This window comes from Rattus rattus, chromosome 11 (assembly GCF_011064425.1).
Source record: "Rattus rattus isolate New Zealand chromosome 11, Rrattus_CSIRO_v1, whole genome shotgun sequence".
NCBI classification, from domain to species: Eukaryota; Metazoa; Chordata; class Mammalia; order Rodentia; family Muridae; genus Rattus; species Rattus rattus.
This window is the reverse complement of record NC_046164.1, coordinates 2,141,280-2,159,640: the sequence shown is the minus strand read 5'-3', so window position 1 is coordinate 2,159,640 and position 18,361 is coordinate 2,141,280. Positions and strand designations below refer to the sequence as shown.

Genomic DNA, 18,361 nt, shown 5'->3' with positions numbered 1-18,361 from the left:
TATATTAATACATTAAAAATAATAAAAAGCCCTATTGTTTTAAGACGAGTGCCATAGGGTGACTTCTGTTACGGTGTTAACTTTTAAAAAAGTTTTAGAGCGGGGCTGGAGAGATGGCTCAGTGGTTAAGAGCACCCAACTGCTCTTCCAGAGGTCATGAGTTCAATTCCCAGCAAACCACATGGTGGCTCACAACCATCTGTAAAGAGATCTGATGCCTCTTCTGGTGTATCTGAAGACAGCTACAGTGTTTATATATATAAATAAATAAATCTTTAAAAAAAAAAAAAAAAAAAAAAGTTTTAGAGCTGTCACTGGGGTAAAGATGAAACACTAGAAAATGCAGCGATTTCTTTACTTCTGGAAATTGAACAAAGATTGAATTTCGAAAAGTTTGAAATATGTTAACATTTTCCATGATAGCCTTCTATTGGTCTCCTCACGCCCAGGAGGAGGTTGGGGTGATCTAGGCGATTACCCTGTTACCAAGTTACACCGCGGTCACAGCGATTTCTCCCTACCCGACTCCTGCCACCATCAATCAGACTCTTCTTCATATTTTTATTCTAAGTATTCCCATTTGTCTTTATCTTTTTTTTTTGCCTTTGACAGATCCTGGCCACAGGAGAAAACTGCACGACCATTCATTCATTTATTTGCAAATCTCGACACCTCCACTTGTGACAGTATTGTCTCATTAAGGAAGGCTTTCTTTTATCTAATATATCTAATATATCCCTAATATAGATCTAATATACATCTAATATACACATGTATTACACACACATACAAAGTCAGTGCTTCCGTTCAAAACAAAGTTGGCCTTCTGCACGTATTTCGAGGTTGAGGGTATCAACGGCCCCCTCAGCGTCCTCCCAAAACATTTTGGAGCTAGGTATCACATTCCTTCCAGAAACATCTTCAGGGCGGCCGGCAGACCTCAGTTCTAACCTGAGCAGGAGGGCCTGGGAAGGCTTCCACTTTGAAGGCTCTCAGGTCACCCCGTTCACACCCTTACCCGGAGAGAAGCCCCGCCCCCAGGGCGGAGCCCAGGCGGAGCCGCCCGCTGTCCTCCGCCTCCGAGCCTCGTCTCAGCCCCGGGTGCGCGCGGCGCATGTGCCCGGTTCCCCCTCCCCGGCCCTGGATTCCACTTCCCCTCCGCTCGCGCCACAGCGGCAACCTCCAGGCCCCGCGCCGCCTCCGGAGCCCATGGCCGGGACGCGCTGGGTGCTAGGGGCGTTGCTCCGGGGCTGCGGCTGCAACTGCAGCAGCTGCCGGCGAACCGGTGCCGCCTGCCTGCCCTTCTACTCGGCCGCCGGCACTTTCCCGTCCGGCGTCTCTGGCCGCCGCCGCCTGCTGCTACTCCTCGGGGCCGCCGCGGCCGCCGCTTCGCAGACGCGGGGCCTGCAGCTCGGGCCTGCGGCCGCCGGGAGACTGGCGGGTCCCGTCCCTGTCCGGCCCTCCGCCGCCGCGGCGGCTGCCGCGTCCTACTCGGCGTTGCGCGCCCCGCTGCTTCCGCGATCGCTGGCGGCCGCCGCCGGCCCGGCGCGGGGTTACTGCCAGGTACGTGTCTCCGCGCGCGGGACCCTCGGCGGCCGCGCGCCCGCGTCCTTCTGTCGGCGAGCGCCTCGCGTGCGCGCCCGGGGATCCGCGGCACGCACCGCACCCCCGCCTCCCTCCCGCTCCGTCCTCCTATTGGGCACCAGAACAAGGGACGCTCTCCGGGCCCCGGCTCTTCTCCTTGTTTTGTTCCCTCCGAGTCTGGGCGGTTGGGCAGTGTAAGTGTGGCTGGGGTGAATGTAGAGGCCTTGTTTCCCGCCGGGCCCATGGTAGGTTTTGGGGAGGCCGCCGACGCCCCCCACCCCGCCTACCCCCTAGCCTTATGCCCGCTGGAAGTGAAGCTGAGAGACCGGAGCCCGCGGAAGGTCGGGGCCGGCTGTGCGTGCGGTGGGAGCGGTAGGCCGGGCGGCTCGGGCCTCCTGGGCCGGCCACCGACGCGCAGCTCCGCGCGCACGGAAGCGTGGGCTAGCCTGGGGACGTCCCCCGCGCGCCCCTCTCTCGCGTCCTCGGGCGTCCACCTGACTGAAGGTCACCTCTGCAAGTCCACTCGCCTTGACAGAAGGACCTTTGGTGCAGCGGGACTCTGCAGACGCGGAGAGCTGCTGGGGAGACCGTGGGAAACTGGGAGAAAACGTGTGTGGGGCAGGGGTGTCCGTGGGTGAGGGTTTGGGGGCATCAGTGTGACTCCACGATCTTTTTCATTATCGTTCCCCGTCTTTTCAGGAAGACGTTGTAAGAATTCATATTGCAAATATTTTGTCCTCTGTGTATGTGAGACATTTCTCTTGCGGTGTATGTGGCATCTGGGAAGGGTCTGTTCACTTTGGGCTACCTAACCCCTAATGTCACGGGCCGTGTTTATCTTAATTCAGTCTGTTTGAATTAGTGATATCTGGGTGGTTCATCTGCATGGCTGTTGTCTGCCAGTAGCTGAGCTAATTGATTTGAATCCCGGCCCAATACTTTCTGCTGCACTTTGTTTTTTTCTGTAAAAGCCTGAGATGTTTATGGGATTCTGGGGAAACAGGGAAAGTAGCGGTGTCTGAGCCCCCTGCCGCCTGTCTCTGCTGTTGCCTTTTCTGTCTTTTTCCTTATTCACTTGCTCTTACATTAGTCTTTTCAAGACATTTACCCACGTCCCAATGTCTTTTTATTAACTTCCTTTGCCTACCAAGTGAAGTATCCCTTCATAGAGCCCAATGCCCAACAGCCAGCTACTATGTGTTCCTTTGGCTTTTATTTTTACCGTCCATTTTAGAAAAATGTGTTTACTATTTTTCAGATGCTACTACTTCCCCTCGGATCAAATTGGAATGTCGTATCTTTTATATCTTCCATCTTTTCTTTTTTTCGCCCATAGTTTTTTTTTTTTTAATTTACAATATTTGATACTTTTAACACGACATCTTGTTCTGTTTCTTGCCTTGTTCCAGATAATGCTTCAAGATGGTGGTTTGATGATGTGTTTTGTGTTTGGGGCAATTTTCAGTGAAACGGTATAATTTGTTGTTGTATGGCTTACTCTGTAGTACTACCTTTAGTGGGAGTACTATCACCAGAATGTACTTACATGTTGCCTTAGGACATAAAATATAAATATAAACCAACCATGCTGGGATAACTAGTCTATAGCCAGCACTGGGGGCTGTGGCAGGATGGTGGTACGTTTGGGGTAGCCTGGGCCACATGGAGAGACCTCGTCTAAGGAAACAGAACCAGAGGGTGGAGAAGTGTGTTTCTCACCTCTGAAATAATCTCACCTGCACCTGTTTGTACAGGTAAGCGTTTTCCTAAATAGGTTGCCAATGGAATGTCCTTTCCATTTCTTCTTTATTGAAAGGAGTCCAAAACTACCTACCTGGAAGACCTCCCACCACTACCTGAGTACGAACTGAGTCCATCCAAGTTAGGAGAAGAGGTGGATGATGTTTACCTCATTCGAGCTCAGGGTTTGCCCTGGTCCTGCACTGTGGAAGATGTCCTCAACTTTTTCTCAGGTATCTCTTCCATGTGCTTTAAATAAGCAGTTCGGTTGGAGGCAGCTCTGAGGTGAGGAATGGTCCCATTCCGGCCGATTACCTTTTCATACGATGTGCTGCTGTGGGTGCCATATGTACTACATACAGATTTAAGACGAAGAGTATAAAGACGTAAGTAATGCGGACATTACAGCGTGTGACATCGGTTTTACTATGTGCATGACTAAAGGCCAGACCTGCCCAAGGAGTCTGTGGAAGAGTAGCTAGCTGTCCATGTCATACACTCATACGCTGAACTGAGTTCTCTTTAATACGTGTGAGTGCTTTCCCACTGTGGTCAGTTTTTATTGCTGCTATCTGACTGTGTTTTTTTTTTTTTCTATTTTTTTTTTTTTTTTGGAGCTGGGGACCGAACCTAGGACCTTGTGTTTGCTAGGCAAGCGCTCTACCGCTGAGCTAAATCCCCAACCCCCTGACTGTGATTTTAAGCCTTCCTCTTAAACCTGTAAACATGATGGTGTCATGTGAATCAGACTTTCTATAAGCCACTCACCAATTACGTGTCGGATTTGCATAAGAAATGGGCAGTGTAAGGTTGTCTTCAGTATAAAGGGGGAAGGTAGATTGTTGTATCGATTACTTTTGCAGAAAGTACTTTATGGCTCTGTTTTTAAAGGGAGACAGTAAGAGTAAGCAGCAGTTGCTGTTTAATGGTCGGGAAGTAATGAGCTTCTGGGCTTGGTTTGGTTTTCTTTTTATGTGCCCCCCCCCATACTTTCTTTGTATAGCCTTGGGTGTCTCGAAGCTCACTGTGTAGACCAGGCTGGCCTCAAACTCAGAGATCTGCCTGCCTCTGCTTCCCGAGTGCTTGAACGAAAGGTGTATGGGACTATCCTTTTTAACTTGGAACATTTTTAGTCTGCCACCGTCATTAGCATTTAGAATGTAGAATGGTTTCAGTGCCCGAGTTTCTGTACAGAATCTGGGAGATGATGGGGGAGGGGAAATAATACAATAAAAGTAATCTTGAAAACTGAAGAATTCGGTAGGCATTTTTTGGCTCCTGCATTGTTGTGATGGGTAAAATTGGGACACAACTTTGACTTCTGTGTTAAATGACTTTGATCATGCGTTTTTAGACTGCAGAATCCGAAACAGTGAGAATGGAATACATTTCCTCCTGAACAGAGATGGCAAACGGAGGGGCGATGCCTTGATTGAAATGGAGTCCGAGCAGGATGTACAGAAGGCCTTGGAAAAGCACCGGATGTACATGGGGCAGCGGTATGTGGAAGGTGTGTGAGCTCAGGGCCTGACTTCTGGGTCCTTAGGCTTTAAACTTTTCAAGGCAGTTATGATCGAATCTTTAATAATGGTAGTGGTTAAATGTTACACATCTTAAAGATCTTAGCTTACTTAATTAGATTTCATTCTTCCATTTTCCAAACCAAATTTTCGGTATTATTTTACAGCTTGTGAAAGTGAAGCGTGTGCGTGTGTGTGTGCTGTATGTGTAATATGTATATGAGTGCTGGGGCCCTAACAGGAAGTGCCACATCCCTTGTGGCTGGAACTAGCAGCTACCTAATCTGGTTGCTGGAAACCAAACTTGGGTCCTCTTAGAAAAGACATCTCTTCACTCTGCTCTCTTTCTTTTTTATTTTATTTATTTATTTTTTTCTGGAGCTGAGGACTGAACTCAGGGCCTTGTGCTTATTATTATTAGGCAAGCGCTCTACCACTGAGCTAAATCCCCAACCCCCTCTTTCTTTTTTTAAAAACTAGGTTTTTGAGTGTGTGTGTGTGTGTTTACATATGATATGTATGCAGGGTTCACCAGAGGACAGCTCTAGGAAGTTGAGTCTTTCCTTTGGCTTCTAGCACATTTGGAACCGCTGAACCATGTACCCGGCTCAATCTCGGTTTTTAAATCTATAGAATAAAAGTATTGCCTACATTTAAAAGTTGGGAGGATTAAATAGTTTATGCCTGGAGCTCAGTATATATTCAGTGAGTGTTACTTGTTAAATTCTTGACAGAAATTCACAAAGATTAGAACCACTGATGTTTGAATTCAAGGAATAGCGTATTTATCCTCTTGTGTGTGTGTTTTTCTTTGCAGTGTATGAAATAAACAACGAAGATGTGGATGCCTTAATGAAGAGCCTACAGGTCAAGCCTACGCCTGCACTCAGTGACGGTGTGGTCCGCCTGAGAGGACTCCCTTACAGCTGCAATGAAAAGGACATTGTGGACTTCTTTGCAGGTGGGTGGCAATGATGTCGTCGTGTTTGGACCTAGTCTCTTCCCATCATTATTCTTCCTTTTGTACCTTTGAAGTGTTGCAGTCTTTCAGGCAGATCTCTAGAGATGCCAACTTTCAGAATAGTTTCATAGCAGTTGTTTAACTATGAAGAAACTATTTTCTTAAAATAGTGCTCACATTGCTCCAAGACAGTAATCACTTACTTGACTTAAAACTGTCTGGGCTAGGGATGTAGTCAGAGGCTGGGGATGTAGTCAGAGGCTGGGGATGTAGTCAGAGGCTGGGGATGTAGTCAGAGGCTGGGGATGTGCAGAGGCTGGGGATGTAGTCAGAGGCTGGGGATGTGCTCAGAGGCTGGGGATGTAGTCAGAGGCTGGGGATGTGCTCAGAGGCTGGGGATGTAGTCAGAGGCTGGGGATGTGGTCAGAGGCTGGGGATGTAGTCAGAGGCTGGGGATGTAGTCAGAGGCTGGGGATGTGCTCAGAGGCTGGGGATGTGCTCAGAGGCTGGGGATGTAGTCAGAGGCTGGGGATGTGCTCAGAGGCTGGGGATGTAGTCAGAGGCTGGGGATGTGCTCAGAGGCTGGGGATGTAGTCAGAGGCTGGGGATGTGTAGTCAGAGGCTGGGGATGTAGTCAGAGGCTGGGGATGTGCTCAGAGGCTGGGGATGTGCTCAGTTGGTGCAATGCTTGCTTAGCATTCACAAAGCCCTGTTAGATCCCAGTACCACGCAGACTGTATGGCGGCACACACCTATAATCTCAGCACCAGGGGAAGATAATTTTAAAGATCCGTCGCCACTTATGGCGTTTATGTGGATACTAGATATCCAAACTTAGAAGAGGAAACATTATCTAGCTTCTGGCCACAAAATATACCTGTGAGTAACTTGGCTTGTTTAAAAACTGTCCCCTAAAATATAACCAGTCTCCCTTGCCCCCCAAAAGACTAAGGAAAACTCTGTATACATTTGTATACAGGCTGCTGACAAGCACTGAGGTTTTAATTACATAGTGACTGATTGTCAGTGAAGGTGTACAGCTTTGGGGTTGGTGAATAGTATCTAAATGTCTTAGTGCAAGAGTAAGCTTAAGTCCGATGAAGAAAGCCCTTGTTGGCGGCACTAATATGTACATTTTTTGTATCCTAGGACTGAACATAGTAGACATCACTTTTGTGATGGACTATAGAGGGAGAAGAAAAACAGGGGAAGCCTATGTACAGTTTGAAGAACCAGAAATGGCCAACCAAGCGCTTCTGAAGCACAGGGAAGAGATTGGTAACCGGTGAGTGAAGCAGAGGCGCGAGGTCATTTTGATGAGTGCACTGTACCATTGTTGTGATGTTACGCAAATGTGTTAAACTAGGGGTACCACAGTGAACCACTAAATGCTCATCATTCAAATTAATTGCTCTGATACGTTGAGTTCTAAGTGAAAGATAGTCCTGTAAAACTCAAGTCTAGCTGTGCTCATCTTTTTAGAATGGTTTTTAAAGAAATTTTCTTTCATAACCACAATATTTTTATGTCCGACAAGATTAGCACTATCTTACTGTCTATCAGCTACCCATAATCACATTTTTCCATCTGTAACAAAAATATCTTTATAATTGACTCGTGTGAATCAGAATCCAAGAAGTTTATACAGTACTTTTGATATATTATTAATTTTATTAATCTAGAGCACATCCACTTTTTTTTTTAAAAGTTCCTCTCTGTTTTATGTACGTTTGTGTGTGGTGTATTCATGTGTGTGCATGTTGTAGGTGTGCTTGTCCACTCATGTATACATATGTGGAGCCTGCAGGCCAGAGGTTAGCTAACACTGCATTGTCCTCTGTCTCTCTCCACCTATTTATTTGAGATGTGTCTCACTGAACCCAGAGCTTGCAGAGTAGCTAGACTGATGGCCAACAAGCCCTTAGGATCCAACTGCCTCCTCCCTTCTCCTTCCTTCCAGCTCTGAGGTTAAAGATCTGTCACCACATCTGGCTTTTACGTTGATCTAGAGAGTCAAACCCACAGCCTTATGCGTGTGCTGCAAGCACTTAGCCATCTGAACTTTCTCCCTAGCTCCATCCCTCTCTTTAGAATTATGATTGCTTTTGAAGAAGTTCGGTTAGTTGTCTTGTACACTGACATGGTTATATGATGTCAGAGAGTAAGTAATGAGGTAGGGGATCTGTTTCTATTAGTCTGTGCAATGAGATAGTTGTGCGTGTGGTGTTTTTTTAAGGTTTATTTATTTTATTCATACGAGTACACTGTGGCTATCTTCAGACACACTAGAAGAGGGCATCAGATCCCATTACAGAGGGTTGTGAGCCACCATGTGGTTGTGGGATTTGAACTCAGGACCTGTGGAAGAGCAGTCAAGTGCTCTTAACCACTGAGCCATCTCTCCAGCCCTCAGGATCCCCTTAAAGAATTGATTCAAAGTTCCTTGGGTTCTTTTGGGCACAAGTCTTTTTTTTTTTTTTTAAGATGTATTTATTTTTCTTTTATGTGTACAAATGGTTTGTCTGCATGCATGTGTGTGCACCACATGTGTGCTTCTTGTTAGATCTGGAGGAACTGGAGTTAGACATGGTTGTCAGCCACTGTGTAAGTGCTGGGGATTGACCCTGGCTCCCTGCAAGAGCAAGTGTCTTAAACACTGGCACTAGAGTTTTCTGTGTCTCCTAGACTGGCCTGGACCTTGCTAAATGGACTAGACTGGGCTAGCTTCAAGCATGCCAACCTCCTGCCCTGGCCTCCTGAATATTATGTCAGCACCGCTGTCGTTCAAAGCATGGTGTTCTTAGTTGTCTGTCTTTCCTGTGGTTTTCTAGATGGAACCTAGGCTTTGAGCATCCTAGGGGAAATACGTCATCAGTGAGCCGAACTCCAGCGTATTCACTTACTCTGTAGCCCAGGCTGGCCTTGAATTCACACTAGTTTAAAGGAAATTTTATTACTTACTTGTGTTTGTGTGTTCATTTGCAAGCACATTGGTCTGTAGAATTTGGACAGCCTGGACATCATGGAAGAGCTGGCTCTCTCCTTCTGACACGTGTGTTCTATAGAGGAGACGCACATCAGTGGCTTGGCAACAAGCGCCATTGCCCACTGGGCCATCTCACCACCCCCTCAACTTCATCTGTAGCCTAGCCCAGGCTGGCCTGAACCTCTCCGCTCTTTTCCTTTCCACCCCCAACCCCTGGGATTATGGCTATGTGTCAATGTACCTCATAGTATTTATGATAATTTTGACATTTCTCATTAGCCACTTAGTTACGTTATGTAGATCTTCGTAGCTTTCAGCATTTTGTATAGATTTGACTATGCAAGATTGAACTGTAAGCCCTTGAGGTTGTTGTGGAAATACAAATACTGTATTAGTTTGCTTTCATTAATAAAAGACACAGGGCATGCTTACTTTAAAAAAAGAATAGGATTATTTAGTTCCAAGTTTAGATGCTTAAAAGTCCAGTCCAAGAACCTTCTGAGAACAAATAGCAAACAGATCTTGGGAGATTTTATTTCTGTTTTGAGACAGGCTCTCACTGTAGCTCAAGCCGGCATAGAATTTGTTGTGCAGCCTACTCCGGCCTTGAACTTTTGAGTGAGCCATCACCCTTCCAGTGGGGGGTTACAGCGTGTGCCGCCACGCCCAGCTTCCATGCCTGGCTCCCATGTCCAACTTCCAGTAACTGTGTGTGTGTGTGTGTACACACTTAACTTTAGTTCTCATGAAGAAAAAGAGTATTATTATAAAATATCTATGTCTGTTCACACATATTTTCTTTTATAAGTAGCTGGGGTATGATGTTAGTTTATAAATTATTCCCTTGAAACATGGAGCTCACGGTTATGTAAGTACTGTGAGAATTAAACTTTAATAAGCTCTTTGAAAAGCATTTAAAAACTGCATAAATGAAAACTACCATATACATAAAACACACATAAGGGCTATTTGGGGGCAAAAGTCTTTTTTTTTTTTTTAATAGTTTAATGTATTTTAATAGCAAACTTACAGGAGCAGCACAGAAGACAGACAACATTGAAAACATGCACTTCCATTAGAAAACCCTAGTGAACGGATGGAACCTACTGTGTGATAAAATGCTACAAACACCATTTAGTTGCTATCAATAAGAAATTTACTTATTTTTAAAAAACCCAAATGCTGGCATTGTCCAGAAAATTTTAATAGATCTATTTATAATAGTTATCAAGTCGAATTGTTGAAATATGCTCACTGACACATTTTGCTTGCATTAACGCTTTACATCTTGCATTTATATTAAAAATTCACACACAAATGAATGTGGAGAAGCTGCCAATCCCTGATTCTGTCCCCTATGATTCCACTCGCAATCATAGACTTAGGCACCTTTGACCTCATGGAAAAAATATCTAACATTCAGAACTACTGATAACAGGAAGAAGAGGGAAAATATATATATATTTTTTTGAGAATGAAATGTTTCCCCTCATAGTGGACTCTTAAGCACGTTCCCCACATATGCAGCGTGCTAGCTGGGTGTCTTTTGGCATAATTGTTACACGTTTGGCATGGATAGCACACAGGTTGGTATCTTCACAAAGGCTAAGCAGCCAGGCCTCAGTTGCCTCCTGCAAAGCACCCACAGCTGCACTCTGGGGCGCAGGTCTGTTTTGAAGTCCTGAGCAATTTCTTGCTCCAGATGCTGAAAGGGGAGCTAGCAAATCAGAGACGTTCAGTGGACTTCTGATAGCGTCTGATTTCTCCGAGTGCTTCAGTACCAGGCCTGTAAAGATGAGGTTTCTTCACCCCTCCAGTAGAGGGCGCACTCTTGCGAGCGGCTTTTGTAGCCAGTTGCTTCCTGGATGCTTTACCACTGGTGGATTTGCGGGCAGTCTGCTTTGTATGAGACATGGTGTGGGCACCTCCTTACTTATCCCCTTCTCCTTCGGCTGGAGCTCAGCAAGCGAGAGGCAGCGCTGGTGTTACAGAGCGGCGGCAGAAAGTGGGGGGGCAAAAGTCTTAATGATTAAAATTAGCATGTTGCCCTATTCTGCTGAAAAAACATTCTCATAAAGTAATATGTAATGGATTTTTATTCTTGCCCTCATCCTTGAATGTCCATGTTTTATAAGCTGTGGAAATATATATATACCTGATTAATTTTTTTAAAAAAATACTGGAGTAAGCATGCACTGGTGAATGCATATATGTGTGCAGGTGCTCCGAGACTCCAGCAGAGGGTGCTGGACTCCCTTGTGCTGGAGCTGTAGGTGATTGGGAGCTGCCCTATGTGGGTGTTGGGAACTGAGCAGTGGGTCCTCTGGAGAAGCACAAATGCTCTTAACTGATGAGCCATCCCTCTAGTCACACAGATCTAATTAATTATTATTTTAAGTTTGCCTTACACCGTCTTTATCGTAAGTTACTTTATATTCCCTTTTGTTTTAGATACATAGAGATATTTCCAAGCAGAAGGAATGAAGTTCGCACACACGTTGGATCTCATAAAGGAAAGAAAATGGTGTCTTCTCCTACTACCAAATATATAACTGAACCAGAAGTGGTGTTTGAGGAACATGAAGTTAATGAGGACGTTCGGCCCATGACAGCTTTTGAAAGTGAAAAAGAGATAGGTAATGTCCTGTCTCTTCAGACCCTTGCACCTTTAGGGTTTGTTAAAGCTGTTTTCATAGCCGGCTTGTATGAAATTGTGAGGTTCAGAACAGGGGGATTGAGTTAATAATCTATATACACAAAGGTTTAATGTTTCTAAATAAAAAAGAATTGTATGTATTTTGTGTGCATTATGTATGTAAGTCCGCTTGGTCGTGCGCATGTGTGGACGTCAGAGGACAGCCTGCAGAGTTGGTTCCCTAACAGGGGACCCAGGAGTAGAACTTAGGTCATCAGTGCTGGCAGTGGCTGCCTTTACTAACTGAACAGTCTGCACTGACAGCTCTTGTTAGTTTTTACATTATTGGTGTTTAAAGTTTTAATTGGCATATGTGTGTCTACACAATGTGCTAGTTCCATGGAGGCCAAATGGCTTCCCTAGAGCTGGAAGTGAGCCACACAAAAGGGGTGCTGGGAGCCGAGCTCTGAGAAGTACATACTGAGCTAGAGTAGTGTATGCTAATCACTGAGCCGTCATCCCCAAGTCCTCTGTATTAGTTTTTGTTACTATTATTTGTGGTGTGCGTGTATCACATGGTACTTCAGAGGCTAGAAGGTAGGTGGGAATGGAACAGCCACCTCTGCTGGGGCTCTTAGAGGCTGAGTGATCACCCTGGCAGGCAGGCAGGCAGGCAGGCAGGCAGGCAGGCAGGCAGGCAGGCAGGCAGGCAGGCACTCACTCCATGGTTCTCTTTGCCATGGTCGTTTTGTAGACTGCCGCAAAGGCTAGGTAGTGCAGATGTAACAAACCAAAGTAAAGTGTCAGTGCCCAAGCCAAAGTGGGAAAAATGCTTCAGATGAGAACAGGTGTATGAACTAAGGAATTCTGTTTGCTCTGGGTCTAATTCTTTCTGTGGGATCTTTGGAATTTGGAAATGTTTACAAATCCGATGTTCTAGGCTTTCCCGACACTGAATTTGATATATATTAGCACCTACAACAGAGACAGTGCCTCCAGTTTTGCAATTTAGTTGACCATTTATTGTCTGGTCACATGAGTTAAGTTCTTCATTTGGGAATGGTTTGAAGTCCTAAGTGCTTTTAATGGTTGTTCTGGTGACAGCTGTTAAGTGGCAGAAATTTCAGGTTTCGGCCTTTATACAGCCGGTGTGCTCTGGTTCAAGATGAATTGCGGACTTTGACTTAAAGGTCTTACCCAATTATAATCTGCTAATAGCTCAGGAAGCCTTGTGTCCTTGACGAGTCTTTGTTCTTCCTCAGAGTTGCCTAAGGAGATGTCAGACAAACTGGCAGAGGCTGTTGACTTTGGAGCTGTGCCGTCCCTGCATTTTGTCCACATGAGAGGACTGCCTTTCCAAGCCAATGCCCAAGACATCATAAATGTGGGTGGCAGTAAGCGTCGTCTCCGTAGGTTTGAGCAGTCTAATGTGGGTGGGACGTGATTCATTTCGGGGATGTTGGGAAACTTTCTGGAATGTCCTCCTCTAGCATCTCCCTCCTTGCTGAAGCTTGCCCCATCTTCTGTAGCTGTGATTTACACAGGACCGGTGCATGCGCCCGGGACTTTGAGGGTAGGTAGGGCAGAGTAGTTAGACCCTCTCACTTCCAAAACATGTGCCCTTGCATTATCATAATTGAGAGCAAAAACCATCCGGGTTTATGGAGCCAGTAAGGGAGGTTTGTAATCAGGATCGGGGGTTTGATCATTGACGTTAGTTCCGGCACAGACCTGGGTGACAGCACACAGCAGCTGTTGCTTGTTCCGGGACATCAGTGTCCTGTCACAAGGTGGAACTGCACGGCATGCACCTGAACCCAGCTCCGTCAGCGACAGACTGGAGTAATGATTGTTCTCAAGGTTGCTTGGGAATTTGGTTTTGCTGCCACTTGGCAACATCTTTTAAAAACTACTGTGTGGAATTTTGGGGGGAGAGGTGGTGAGAAGAGGAGGGTGCACATGGCGTGTGTATGGAGGTCAGAGGTCATCTAAGGGGTGGTTGCTGAGTCATCTCCCAGGCCGTTTTACAGCATCATGACCCAGTGTACCACTGTATTCCTAGCTAGGGGAAAGAGGGGAAGCCACAGTTCATGTTCATTTCTTTGTTTGGCCTCGTAGTTCTTTGCCCCACTGAAGCCTGTGAGAATCACCATGGAGTACAGCTCCAGCGGGAAGGCCACCGGAGAAGCTGACGTGCACTTTGATACCCATGAGGATGCTGTTGCTGCCATGCTCAAGGACCGGTCGCATGTCCGTAAGTCTGGCCCACTATTCCTGTCACGCTGCTGTGTGTGCATTTGGGAATTGGCCTAGAGTTTTCCTTTGGGAATTGCATTATTTTACTACTACCAACTTGAAGCTAAAAGATTCAAATTTGTCTCTGATTATTTTGCATATTTATATTTTCTCTAATTTTTATTTGGCGAGTCTGAGGCTGTCTCACTTTGTAGCCTAAACCAATGTTAAATTTTGGGTTCTCTTTCCTCAGGCTTCTAAGCACCAGGCCTATAGGTGTAGACCAGCACACCCAGTTACTACTATCATTTTGGGATGGATACTGTTGTCTGGGCTGGCCTCAAATGGAAGTGGGGAGCAAGTCAGCTTCCACTTGAGCTCCAACTGGAGATATAGCTGGGGGTGTCGCCGCGTGCCATCACACTTAGCTTCCTTTTTAATTAAAGATTAAGGGTCTGTGCGGCTGTCTGAAGTATGATTTAAAAGGGGCTTTGATGTTTTTCAGACTTTGCAAAACTAACTTTTTTTTTTAACTATTCAGAACATAGGTATATTGAGCTGTTCCTAAATTCATGTCCTAAAGGAAAATAAGACTTGAACAGACCCCAGAAGATAAGGTAATTAAGTACAGCTGTGATTAAGTAATTAGTAATCAACTCACTAAGTGGTAGCATGGTAGAAGCCATTCTCTGTAACTGGATCTTTCTGCTCTGTGTGCTCGTCTGTCTTCCACTCTTCTCCACCCTTTCACCCCCGCAACACTGAGTAGAAGAGAACGATCCCTGAGTCTTTTTGTTTCTTCTTCAACCACAACTAATATCAAACAGCAGCTAACCCTCCCAAAGACCAGTGACCAGCCACAGTCCGCCAACAGCCCATCTGTGTGGCTCTAGCATTTATTCACCCTCTGAAAAGGACCCGAAATTCCAGATGTCACGTGATTGCAGAAACTACCTGCCGATGGCAAAACCACAGCCCTGCTAGAGCACGAGGCAAATCACAGTCAGCTGCTGTGGGCCGTCTGAGGCAGCCTCAGACCCACACCTGAGAGTAAAACAAACATGTTCTTATAATTGTTTTTTTTTTTTTTTTAAAGAAACTAAAATGTCATATTTGTCACTATGGTTCTCTTTTCAGAAAAAAATCAAAGTAATGGTTGTGAATCATAACTAAGAAATTTCTTAGAAATGTGATTTTGTAGTGGCTTTAAGCATTATTTTTGTATAGAATATTTTTGCATAATTCCTCACATCATGCTACTGGTAAACTAATTGAATAATTACTTTTAATAGCTGTATTCATAACACAGAGAACATGTATTTTACATTAGCTTTTCATTCCTTTAAAACTTAAGTACATTTCCTCAGTTATAAGGTCTATACATACCCGTAAGGTTTTTTTTTTCGAGTTTCGTACTCGAGTACTAAAACTATGTTTACATCTTTTCTAACCTTCCTTCCTCTTGTAATTCCTCCCATATTCCCCTTAGACAGGGTTTCAGGACCAGGATATGAGTTGGGGAGGAAAGGGTTTATCCACATTGCTGTTCATCACCAAAGAAAGTTAGGACTGGAAGGTCAGGAAGCAGGAGCTGATGCAGAGGTCACGGAGGGATGTTACTTACTGGCTTGTTTCCCCTGGCTTGCTCAGATTGTTTTCTTAGAGAACCCAAGACCACCAGCCCAGGGACGGCACCACCCACAGGGGGCCCTTCCCCCTTGATCACTCACTGAGAAAATTCCTTACAGCTGGATCTCATGGGGGCGTTTCCTCAAGGGAGGCTCCTTTTTCTATGATAACTCCACAGTTTGTGTCAAGTTGACACACAAAACCAGCCAGTACACCCTCCTTCCTCTCACATTACTAATTACTTCATTGATAATTGTTTTGAGCACGTGCGCACACTTGCGCATACAGTCTCCCTCTCACTTCCAACCCCTTCTGTTTAGAGTCCTTCTAGAGCTGCCTGTGTTTGTTAGGGCTGAAAGTCTGGGATTGGATATCCTGAGGTCTCATCTCTAGAAAAGACTGGTTCTCCCTTTCAGCAGCAGTTGATTGCTCGTAGTTCTTGATCTGAGGTGGAGCCTTGTGAAATGTCCCCATCTGCATTGACTTGTCACCTGCTGTTGTCATTATGCAGGCCTTGCATAGGCAACCATTGTGCTGAGACTTCACTGGTGCAGCCGTCCCCCCATGTCTACAGGACACTTGCAGCAGGTGCTGAGCCCCTGGCTCTTGTCCTTTTCTCACCCCTCTTAAGAGATGCTCCCTGAGCCAGAGGGGGCGGGGCCAGTGCTTACCTCTGTCAGTTAGGCGGGTCACCCACACTTGTAGAGTCTTTGCCTTTGGCCTGGTGGGTCCCTGTAATAGTCTGTCTCCTGCAGGAAGTTTCTCTGGTGAGGGTTGGCACTGTGCTAACATGGGCTGTCACTGAGTCAGAATTAACTTGGCACTGTTTGAGTTTTCTCATGTCCTTTTTTTTGTGTGTTTGTTATGGCGTTTTGAAAGAGTCTGTCATGTAGCCTGAGCTGCCCTTGAGCTTGTAATTCTCTTACCTCGGTGTCTTACATGCTGGGGTTACAGCCATGTACACTGCACCTGGCTGTAAGAGAAGTTTCCGTCTGAAGTACATGGTGGGATATTTAGGCTAACTTACCCGCAACATTTTACTAGGTTTCTTGATATTCGTTCTCATGTAAATATAAAGTGCCTTTTTTTCTTTCATGTTGTATTTCAATATATGGTATCGCCATCATTTTTCTGAAAGTAGTGATGGCCTCTTTAAGGAACTTAGCTGTTTTGAAAACACAGGTAATACAGTTTTTGGACATAAAGCTCTGATTCGTTATGGCCACTAAATATGTAATATTACCTCAGTTCTCCTCAGAATATATTTTTGTGCTCATTTCTGACTTATTCCACACTGTGTACGTGCACTAATGCCTAACTAGATTTTCTTACCTAAATTAATTGATTTGTGGGATAATTTGCCCTAAATTGGGGAGGGCTGGACTTTAAGTGGTGTGGAAACGTGTACATGTGTTCCACTGTGAGTAAACACGCACTCTTGTGTCCTATTTCAGGATGGAGCAGGAAGCACCTCGTTTGCACATCTCTGGCATAAAAAGATGAGTTGATTGGCAGTGGCTGCTGGAGAAAGGATCTGTGCGTCTCAGTGCTGTGTCTACACCGAGAAAGATGCGGCTGGGACTCTGAAATAAGCCACACATGTACATTTTCATCTAAGAAGTGGTTGAGAAAGTCGGGCCTGTGTGTTGAGTTTTCTGACAGAGGCCATATTACAGACGTGAGATGATCTTTCCACCCAGTGCTGCTCCTCAGATCCTTGCTCCCGGTTGTTGCCTCTGACTGAGGGCTCTGACACAAAGCTCATGGAATAAATTAATGGTGTATTTTTACCAAGCACTCACCAAAGCAGCAGGAGGTTCAGAACTTTACTAAGCCAGTCTGATTGGGTCAAACAGTTTTGCTTTTTTTCATTTTGATTTTCATTTGATTACTTAGGGATAGAACTTTTAAAAAATAGCAAACCACAGATTAGTGAGTGTAAGTGACCACTCGGCAGTTTTGTCTTTAGAATCACTTTGCCTCCTTAAGCCTTTGACCTGAAAGCATTTGACGTTGGTGCCTGTCTGTGTCTTGGAAACCTAAACTTCCTTCACATTTTTTTGGACAAATCTTAAGGCTATTAGGTTTGAAATCGTAATGTGACATTCAAAGCAGTCCAGACTGGTAAGGACATTAATCGCTTCACTTGAATTAAACCAGCTCTAGATAGGGGGAAACAATCTTAAGTCTCCTCCTCTGCTTTTCCAGTGGGGTAGCCATCCCATATTTTAGAACAAGTAGGGGTGCCTTGCTTAAATAAAACTAGCATTTCATGTATAATTGTGTGAAGGTTCTATGGCTAGAGCTGTATTTCTGTCACATTGTGGCAGCACCTTCTGCTTTAATACTAAATAGCTTGTTATTTAAATATTGGATAAAATGGCTGGCTTCAAAAATAGTCATTAATAAACTTAACTTTATGTATACCTGTGTAGAAGAATCAAAGTCCTGTATATTTTCTTTGCCTTGTTCCTATTCTCAGGGTGACAGCTGCCACCAAGAGATAAGAAGTCTCACTCTTCAGATTGAACTTTCTGAGCTTTCAGAGGTGGTGACCTGGAAGAAACGTGTGTTGCTTAGTACATAACCACCTGGGATTACCAGCTAAGGGGCAAAATTACTGTCCTGTAGACAATAAATGAAGGTTTCAAGTTGAAGATTACCTGAGAGTGTTTGTTACTAGACTGTATGAGCCAACTTACTTATCAAGCCCTGATGTATTAATATGAGGAGAGATGGTTTCCAGGTGTGGCTTAGAGTTGGGTGCGGAAGCATGTAAGCTTTTAATCCCCCCACAGTGGAGGCAGAGGTGGCTGAATCTCTCAGTCTGAGGCCAGAATGACCTACATGTTGAGTCTTGGGCTAACCAGGGCCACGTGGTGAGACTGTATCTCAGAAACAAAACAAGCCATGGCTTCAGCAGCTTAGCAATATACTTAGATGGAGATGTTTTCATAATGACCACACCATTGGAGTTGATGTCTAGAGTTCTGTATCTATGAGGGTGTGAGCATCTCTCTCACAGCGGGTCTCTAAAAAGCTTGAAGGGATGCATCATGCTCTCTGGAGGC

At 45.2% G+C, this 18,361-nt stretch overlaps 1 protein-coding gene across 3 annotated transcripts; it reads left to right on the top strand.

Annotated features, from left to right (window-relative positions):
* Positions 1–683: 683 nt before the first annotated feature.
* On the top strand, positions 684–17,943 carry Grsf1 (G-rich RNA sequence binding factor 1). 3 transcript variants are annotated; one of them, XM_032916224.1, is made up of 10 exons: positions 684–1,563; positions 3,401–3,557; positions 4,679–4,834; positions 5,662–5,805; positions 6,955–7,090; positions 11,243–11,427; positions 12,689–12,810; positions 13,545–13,680; positions 14,203–14,278; positions 16,745–17,943. In XM_032916224.1, the coding sequence occupies exons 1-9, from the start codon at positions 772–774 to the stop codon at positions 14,250–14,252; spliced, it is 1,878 nt and encodes a 625-aa protein (XP_032772115.1). In that variant the 5' UTR covers positions 684–771; the 3' UTR covers positions 14,253–14,278; positions 16,745–17,943. The 3 variants fall into 3 exon arrangements, with proteins under 3 accessions (XP_032772115.1, XP_032772118.1, XP_032772116.1); XM_032916227.1 differs by lacking the exon at positions 684–1,563 and adding an exon at positions 1,593–1,829; XM_032916225.1 differs by lacking the exon at positions 684–1,563 and adding an exon at positions 2,982–3,056.
* Positions 17,944–18,361: the final 418 nt, after the last annotated feature.

Coding starts and splice junctions, on each gene's coding strand:
- Grsf1 (XM_032916224.1), top strand. CDS start 772: ATGTATTACACACACATACAAAGTCAGTGCTTCCGTTCAAAACAAAGT. Junction 1,564..3,400: donor CGGCGCGGGGTTACTGCCAG/GTACGTGTCTCC, acceptor CTTTATTGAAAG/GAGTCCAAAACTACCTACCT. Junction 11,428..12,688: donor TGAAAGTGAAAAAGAGATAG/GTAATGTCCTGT, acceptor GTTCTTCCTCAG/AGTTGCCTAAGGAGATGTCA.